Genomic DNA, 9,123 nt, shown 5'->3' on the forward strand with positions numbered 1-9,123 from the left:
ACAAAATTGATATCAGAAATTTTGTGTTTCAAATTTTGGTTTCGTCACTCGTTCTTCACCTCGATAGAGGTTTTTTATTTGATAATATTTACGCATGCCATAAAAGTATTATTTATTTCGCAAAATAAAAAAATGATTTGATATATATCACCGTACGACGAAAAAAACGATCTTCTGTGACATGAATTTCGTGAACAGATGGAAAAACTAGTAAAATTGCATGATTGGTTCAATATACGTCTGAATTTTTTTTTATTCAATCTTCGGTACAAATATGAAAAGAGCGACTTTTCATAATTTTCTAAATCGAATTTTTAGTGTTGAAATTGACTCATTTCCATGTAAAATCGGGCGGAGAATTCAAAAATGATAAAATAAACACGCGTAAAGCAAATTTCATACAGGTAAATTGCAAATTTTATCGAAAAAAACAGTAAAATTCAGCATTTTCATACAAATATTAAGAAAAAAACATATTTTTGGCTGTAATTCAATTTTTTTTGTAGAAAATACTCATTTATTGTTGAAATCATTTTATTGCAACAAAAATCAAAAAAAAAGTATTGCCAATGTCGTTTGTGGCGCTAGTATAGTTATTCGAAGTGTCAAATGACACTTCAGATTTCCCTCTCTTTTCATAAAACCTTCGGCGTGGTAAGTTCAGCCATGACAAAGTGATTGAAATATAAAATAAAAGTAAAAAATGCAAAGTTTTGAGTGTCCAAAAAAAAAATTTAATACGTTCACAACATGTAATCGTTCAAGATCAATGATTTTGTTAATTTCTTCAAACTATAGTCATAAAAGTGCGCCTAACTTTGTTTTGTTTTCAAAAGGATTCGCTTTTTCAATTAATGTGTTCATCTGTTCAATGCTTCTTTCAGAATAATCATATCGTTTTCACTCTTGTCGACAACGTGAAGCAAATTGTTTGGTTCAGTTTCATACTTTGTAAAATTGCAATCTTGATCCACGAATCATATTTACACGACATTTTTAACATAGTCTCCGACTTGTTTTCGAACCAAATGCGTAATTTTTAATTCCCAGAAAGAATTTACAATACAATTATATCCCGAATGAAATGGTATTTTGATTTTGTTCTACTTATAAGTATACTGTCATCAATAATTTTACAACGAGCAGAGAAAGATAAATAACGAGAAAGAGAAAAAACACTTACCATTAGACAAAAATATAATTTTATTGATTACAGAATACTGAAGAGCATTTAGAATATGGCCTGCAATTATGGAATAAATTGCACAAAGAGACACAACTATTTCAAAGTGGAACATGTTTAGGTGTGTTGGCCATAAATCTGGGTCAGCCAAAAATCTTTAAAGCAATTTTTGGTTGACCCATATTTATGGCCAACACACCTTAAAATTGCTTTAGAGATTTTAGAATCCAACATACAACCACATTTTCCATCAGTTGTGCTGCCTCTGCAAAATGGCCACTATCGGCAAGTACATTAGCCGAACAAACTATTGTGGCCATTTTGCAGAGGCAACACAACTAATTCAAGAAAGTAAAAATGATTACCCAAAATTCAACATATAAGCTAGCGTGGTGGGTATTTTCACATTCACTCGCTTCCATTCCATTCACTTTGGTTGATTTATAATATTTGTTCATTCGTCTGTAATTCATTTTCAGGTTGAAGAGATTAGAGAAAGTTTAAAGAATTATCCAACGACGGAGGACAAAACCAAGTATGTTATTACTTACTACCTACTTTGCAGAAAATGAGCCGATATCGTCATAACCGTATTTTTCTCGAAAGCGGACAATTTCTTTGGTATTTAAAATTTTAAAGGAATTTACGATACAATTATTTCCCGAATGAAATGGTATTTTGGTTTTGTTCTACTTATAAGTATACTGTTTGATTAATTTATTGTTTAAATCAACTTAAAGGCATTTCGATACCACTTACAAGCAAAACAATTACATTCGGCACTCTTGAAATTCTCTAAGTTATCGAATAATTTCTATAAAAAGAAGTTAAAAATGAATTTTTTAAAATACAAATCAATAATTTATCAAGTGCAGAAGCAGTGTAAGTTAAATTTATTATTTATATTAGAATTTTGTATTTTTCAATAATTTTCAATTTTATAGCGATGATCGGATCGGTGAGAACTTTGTTCAGCAAAAGATTCTTAGGAATCAAAGATTATGAAATACGATGATCGACACAAGTACCGTTTGTTTCAACGACTGCGGAAATGGAAACGGAAGCGGGAAAAGCGGCCAGGATTATGAAGTATTGGTGTCATACAATAGGAAATACTTCATAATCCTGGCTGTTTTTCCCGCTTCTTTCTCTAAGAATGTGTGAAAAAATTTCTCCAAATGACAATGTGTCTATATATCATCCATAACGATCCAGCACAAATGAAGGCCTTCTCGTTTGGGCCTTGTTAAAAAAAAACTACATGAATGTAATATATTTGAACACAATTACGAATATTAAAGTTAGTTCTTTTCCGACCACCTAAAGCGACGGTTGTTTCATTTATTCTTCACAGACCTTTGGTAATGAGGATGTTGTATTACCATAATTTGCCGTACCAAGCGTTGAAGGTAAATTCTTTTGCTTGATGTATAATCAAGCTTTAGAATCGTTTTCGGTTTGTTTGTACCACGCATAACTCAAGTAAGGTATCAGCTATCAACTTGAAACCTATTTTTTCAGATTCCTGAGCCCAATCCACGAAAACAATATTTTTCTTTTTGGAAAATTCGTCCAGGAAAATTATTTTTCTTGTAAATGAGGTTTTTCCTAAGAATTTGTATATTAATATTCGAGAGCACCGCTTTATGAAAAATAAAGAGAAAAGGACTAAAAGTGTGGAAAAAAGTAGATGCGATTGTTGTAAAATGAATACTCGACACATTGAAAATATTAAAAGCATTCATTACTTTATTATACTTATAAATATTACGAAAGCTACATTTTCATGAAAAGACTGAATCATCATTCCATAATCCATATAGTTGACAACATATCTGAAGAATCTGGTATAAGTCTAAATGAATCGTTTTTTATCACAAACGCTTAAAATTAAACATTTACAGGATGCACAAACAAAAATGTAATGAATACAAATGGTAAATGAGGATTTTATTTTTCACATAATAGCATCATGGTCCTTTGATAATTTTTCAAATCCGGTGTCATGGTTTTGTACTTTTTTAGCTGCTTCGGTAGCCTCTTGTGTGGCGGTATTAATAACATCACCGATTATTTTGACAAGACGTTGATAAAGAAACGACTGGCGAAAGATTGGCTTTGACAATCCAAGATGGTTTTCGTTCAGCACATAAAATTCACCGACATCGAGCTTGGCCGATTCTTGTGTTACAAATTGCATGGGAAATTTAAATGCAGTAATATTGGTGGGACAGCCTTCAGCAATACTGACTATTTTTATTGGTTTTGGTAAGACGTTCAGTGCTTTTTCGAAATTTTGTTGTAAATGCAACAAATGTTGACTGTTTTCACGCAATTCTTTGACTTCAATTGTTGGCGAAAAAACCATTTGTACATGTTGTTTTAGTTTGGCAACGGGTGAACCTTTGTGTGGTGTGCCCAGAAACAATATGGCCCTTGTGTTTTCAGCAATGGCACGTTTACCATTTTCAGCACTTAAAAGTGATTGGACTATAATACTTTTGGCCACAAGGCCACCCATTGAGTGGCCAACCCAAATCACAGGACGATCTCGGCCTACATTCGATGCACTTAATGCATTCAATAATTCTTCAGATCGATCATGCAATGAACTTTTCTTTTTCTCACACGGACACAACATATTCAATGACCATTCGCTTATTGATGTCTCATAGTTTAAGCCAATAATTCGTATGTTCGGAAACTCTTGCGGCAACCAGTCCATTGGCCAACAGTATGTGTATGTTTTACTCTCGTCATCATTTATCCATTTAACACTATTAGAAAGTACATCATTCATTAAATATTTGAGCGAAAAAGTTTTTTTTTTTTTTTTTTTTGCTTTGACATTACCCTGACACACTGAATTCACCATTTGACTCTTCATTTCCATCGATTGGGCAATCTGGAAAAACTACTTCCCAATCGGGTGGTAATACATCGGCTGCTTTCAGCGTCTCCAAGAATTCCTGCACCATATTCAAAATGGAAAAAAGTTAATTTTGAAATAAATGACAAATTGAATCAAATTTACCTTAGTTGCAACGTCACTGATTTTGAGCTCTTTTTCGGTTGGCTTTCGGCTGGTCAATGTGTCCTCTGAATAGGTCATGGATTCTGAAGACGAAATCCGAATTGAAATAATATTAAACTTATAACCAACGGTGGATATGAATCGAATAGCACAATGATTATTTGTTAATTCTCATCTGCAGACGCCATCTGATATAAAATTGATTTCGTTGTGATTGTAAGATAAAAGTGTGATTATTGTTAATTTTTCACTGAATATTAAGCAGAGCTATCATAGACACCGCGGAGGTGTAGCACTTTGAAAATATATAGAATATACCCGCACTTCTCCCGTTCCCATAATAGCTCTGATATAAGCATACTTGCCCGAACTAAACATATTAGTTTAGCTTGTAAACATTGAATTTTATTGTTTTATTTATTGGTAATTTCATTGCAGTTGAGAGTTAATATTAACATCGAAATGAAAAAAACCAAGCTATAGCGGTTAGTAAAATGTTTCAAGTATTCTTGTCTAGAAGCTATAGTTAGCGATTAATTTTTAAAATTTACGAAAAATCTCAAAATTATGTGTGAGTTAGATTATAATCTAATACAATAGTCACGACGAACAAACACTCAAGACACTGTTCGAATGGTTGAAAACTTACTTAATTCTTGTTTCCATGTAGAGTTTAGAACAGTTTTATTATGAGCAATATTCGGGCGCTTGAATTTAGTCTTAGCAACAATGTGCGCTTGGTTTGTCTCATTTTTCATGACATCACGAATGTCCACATGATAAAATTCGTTCGAATCAATAATAGGTTTGCTATGCACTTGTACATTCTTACCATACAATCCTAGGTCCGGTTCCTTTGGATCCTTTTGGCGCCAAGTTATAAATACACCGCCTAACATTGAAAACAACAAAATATCACTTGATATGAATATGAGGCTGAAGCGAACATCGAGATGAATCTCACCTAAAAGTCCATGAATGAAAATTATATCGAGTTGTGCTTTTTGTCGTGAACGAATCAATGGGTATAATGGATAGATTTTCGCCCGATATTCACTTGGTGAAATGTCATCGATATCTAAATTGGCTAGAGCCTTGGCGGCAGTCGCTTGAATTCGAATATCTGGATTACGAGTCCACCGTGACAATACACCAACCCATCCAACACCAAAAAAATCATCATAGTATTCATGACACACAGTAAAATTGGCTACAATTTTCGCCAATAAAAATCGTAAATTAATGTCAGCATGAAATAATTTCAAAACTTCCATCAACGTTTGTAGAAATCCTTGTTTTAAAAGCGTTTCAGCCACTTTTGCGTCTTGTGTCAGATGATACAATGCTTCGAGACATTTTCGCAAAAAATCATATTCTTGACGTGTAACTGCAACGCCATTTGTTGTTGATTTTGAATAAATGTAACCATTCAAAATGCTAAAATTGTTGAACACCCGAGAATTGAAATTGTTCAAACACTGATTCGGTTGTAGCTGCTTCAGATGATCATGAATATCGGATATCAGCGACTTTGGTTGGCGTAATGCTCCAAAATTTGGCGGCGGAAGAAACCATCTTGTGTCAGAAAAATGACGTGCAAGTGAAATAGCCGTACGTCCATTACACATTTGTGCTAAATGTTGATAGTCCCAGTCTGTGATTAAAACATAACAAATTGGTTTGAATTCGATGATAAGTGGAAAAATAAAAGAAATTTTGATCGAAAAACCTTTTAAGTGATCGATTCGTGACAATTGACGTACTGCTTTCAAACGATCATGATAGTCTCCGTTTTTGGCCACCTCTAATAAACGCCATGCAATTGAATGCTTAACCGACTTCCACCAATTTCCAATCGGATGAACAATCACATTTATCCATTTCTGAAATACATTTTGCACACTTTAGACATCTGCCATATCAGAAGAAAATTAGTTTTTTTTTTTTTACTTTATTCTGCAATTCCGCATTCTTTTTCTGCTCCATCGACTCTTTGTAGATATGATATTTGATGTAAATGTAGTCAGGATGTTTTGTTTCAATATTTAAAACAAATGGACTTATAAGCATATTTAGTCGCTGCTGTATGCGAGAGTATTCATAATAAATAAGTCCGGCCCTGATGAGAAAAACAAATTTAATTCATATTCATATAATATTCGCATTTAAAATTGAAAACAAAAATTCATGTTAAGACTCCAAATAAATAGTTAGATAGTGATTTCAGCATCACACAAACGCAAATAGTTTAGATTGAATTGAAACACATTAGTGCAAATGAATCAACTGGTTGTTATTGTGAGACATCTATCTCTGTCTTTAATCATCTCGTACGATGTCGTCTCATTAAGGTAGACAAATAACCAAAAAAATGAATTGAAATTTCGCATTTAACACTTACACAGCCGTTGATATGCCAGCACTTAGGCCGATTGTTTTGTATTTTCGTAAATCGCTAACTAACATCTTGTTTTTTTTTATTGTTTTCAACTTCTTGATTATATCGTACGATTTCGTTGTTTTGCATTCATTTTGAATTCAATCTCTCGATGACCTTTTTCCAAAAAAAAATCATCACATGCATTCAAAATTTTGTGCACAGTGTTTGTTGTCACACCACAAATCAATCGATAATTTCTCGCTATTCATTTAAAACATTGATTCACAATTTTTTAATGAAAAATATAAATTAAACGACGTAACCACAGCTATTTTCAAAACAAAATAACATCTGTCATCTGACAGATACCCAATAAACAGCTTACCAATGACATAAAGCCTTTTGAGCCTATGACAATTTATTGCCGCATATCACTGTATCAATACCACAAGAAACCGCATAGTATTAACAAATTAAAATAACAATCACCTTTCTTTCCAAACTAAAAAAATGATTTACAAATTACAAAAAAAGAAAAGTTTTGATGAAAATAACATAACTAAAAAATAAAACTTGAGGTAAAATCTCAATAGGAAGATGACAATGAATTACAAAAAAAAAAACCTTTATATTTTTTCTTTGAAAAAAAAAAAAACAATTTTACAATTTTTTTTTTCAATTTTCAACAAGAAGTTCCAAGTTAATAATAATATGCTTGCAATGGTAGCTTTTTTCTCAGTATCCGTTAAAACATGTTGCATACATCTCATTATGAACTTATGAGTTAAAATGCGTACATTGATTGTCGTCATTGCAAAAAGAAACTTCCAACATGAATAGAAAACATGTGTTCTAAAGAGAGTTTGCATTTTTCTCACGAATTTCCAATAACTGTCTCCGTTTCTTTTTTTGCTGTCTGCCAAATGCATAATTTGGTATGCGTTTTTTTCTTTTCAACAACGATTTCATTTCAAAGGCCATGAACTTATGATGTGCTGTTATAAGAAATAATTCTTCAATGAAAAAAAAATGACTTATTTTTCACCACTTACGAGTTGTAAGTCTTGTAAGTAAGTTTACCGTGGTAAATATTTTTTTAATTGTTTGAGGTCGAGAATTTTAAATTGGTCAAGAATGTAAGATTCTTTTTGGCTAGATGTTTAGTTCTTTTGCTGCATTCTTTGTGATTTTATGTGAAATGTGATGTGAATAAAAACATATGGTCTTTTTTTATCAAATGCTTAATTAATATAGTTTAAGGCGTTTCTAACTCTGTCTCTCTTGGAGATAAAAGTCATGCATTAAACATACATTGAGTTGTGCCGTATTAGAATTGAGCAGTTCAATGGAGTAAATAAAGACGGGGGCGCTTGTTTGTAATTGAATGTACGATTAATTAATCTTTTATTCTATTTTATGTTTCATTCTTTTATCATTGTAACTCATAAATAAACTTGTACAAAACCGAATAAATGATTTGCAATCGTCCACGATCAATATAATGTGCTTTGAATCGCTTGAGTATCGATTTTTTGTATATTGGGCATAAGAATTCAAAATGGAATTAATGTAAATTTGATATGAATGGGAGTGGAGAGAGGACAAATGCTATCTGAAAAGTGGCCAACATATGTGAATCAACGAATTCATTTCAAGTTCTTTATCATGCCGAAATCAAAATGAAGTAGAATAAATTGCGGGTCTTAAAAAGCCAGTAAACATTGAATTGGTACATGTGTTTCCTTCACACATCGCTTCTTTTGTTAAAATGAATCACAAACGACACTACGAATAACTGCATCATATAAAATGCTCTGCTATTTAAATATTTTATTCGCAGATATAAAAAATTTTTTGGGGCTATTAAATTTATTCAAAAGTAAACAGACTATGCGATATTGTACGCATGCTCGTACCACCACAAATATATGCTCAAATCAAATGTCATTTTCACGCGTCGACCATACAATTTTGTGCTAGTGCGCAGAGTTCCAATGTGAATAAGTCAAATGTATGAACGCATCGACTACAATTATGAAATATTGTGCTTTTTTCTATTCACGGTTCTACGCGCAAACCGGGCGAGTGTATGTGTTGAAAATTGGCTATTCTCTATGTGTGTGCACTGTGCGTTAAAATTTGAATGTTTACAACTTCAAATATCTCTCCATGTGCACCCAATGGACGTGTACGAATATACCACGAATCGATGGTATAACCATATGAACGCACAATTTTACAAATACAGTCGTATATATTTTGCTATTATTTTCATTATCTCATCATCAGTCGGTTGCTTTGTCTCGCTCAAACTAATAATGGTTGATACGCGGTGCCAAGTATACTTTCTCGTTCGTTGTATGCGAGCAATTATTCGAATTTGTGATAGTCAACGGGTCGTGTAGTTGTGTATGGGTATACACAATGGAAACCACGACGATGACAACAGCAACAGCAACAACAACAAACAAAAATCCAAGCAGCGGTATCGTTTAGTTCGCAACTGTTTTGCTTGTGCATGTCATC

The 9,123-nt window shown here is 32.7% G+C and overlaps 1 protein-coding gene and 1 long non-coding RNA gene across 8 annotated transcripts; one reads left to right on the top strand and one right to left on the bottom strand.

The window, feature by feature from the left end:
• The first annotated feature begins 654 nt into the window (after positions 1 to 654).
• On the top strand, positions 655 to 2,777 carry LOC116352460. Of its 6 annotated transcripts, XR_004202293.1 has the most exons (5): positions 655 to 1,575; positions 1,663 to 2,065; positions 2,128 to 2,450; positions 2,538 to 2,592; positions 2,705 to 2,777. It is a non-coding gene; the product is annotated as an uncharacterized LOC116352460 (long non-coding RNA). The 6 variants fall into 6 exon arrangements; XR_004202289.1 differs by lacking the exons at positions 2,538 to 2,592; positions 2,705 to 2,777 and having other exon boundaries at positions 1,663 to 1,856; positions 1,924 to 2,065; positions 2,128 to 2,508; XR_004202292.1 differs by lacking the exons at positions 2,538 to 2,592; positions 2,705 to 2,777 and having other exon boundaries at positions 655 to 1,087; positions 1,217 to 1,575; positions 2,128 to 2,508.
• A 128-nt stretch (positions 2,778 to 2,905) lies between these two features.
• On the bottom strand, positions 2,906 to 6,919 carry LOC116352228 (protein SERAC1). 2 transcript variants are annotated; one of them, XM_031784646.1, is made up of 8 exons: positions 6,619 to 6,919; positions 6,168 to 6,336; positions 5,947 to 6,100; positions 5,182 to 5,871; positions 5,050 to 5,109; positions 4,218 to 4,300; positions 4,037 to 4,152; positions 2,906 to 3,960 (listed from the first exon to the last, which is right to left on the bottom strand). In XM_031784646.1, exons 1-8 carry the CDS (start codon positions 6,681 to 6,683, stop codon positions 3,141 to 3,143), a joined length of 2,157 nt encoding a protein of 718 aa, XP_031640506.1. In that variant the 5' UTR covers positions 6,684 to 6,919; the 3' UTR covers positions 2,906 to 3,140. The 2 variants fall into 2 exon arrangements, with proteins under 2 accessions (XP_031640506.1, XP_031640508.1); XM_031784648.1 differs by lacking the exons at positions 6,168 to 6,336; positions 6,619 to 6,919 and having other exon boundaries at positions 5,981 to 6,098.
• Between the last annotated feature and the right edge of the window lie 2,204 nt (positions 6,920 to 9,123).

The sequence above is a fragment of the Contarinia nasturtii genome, unplaced genomic scaffold (genome assembly GCF_009176525.2).
Source record: "Contarinia nasturtii isolate CC-2019 unplaced genomic scaffold, AAFC_CNas_1.1 Cnas_scaffold_187, whole genome shotgun sequence".
NCBI lineage: Eukaryota > Metazoa > Arthropoda > Insecta > Diptera > Cecidomyiidae > Contarinia > Contarinia nasturtii.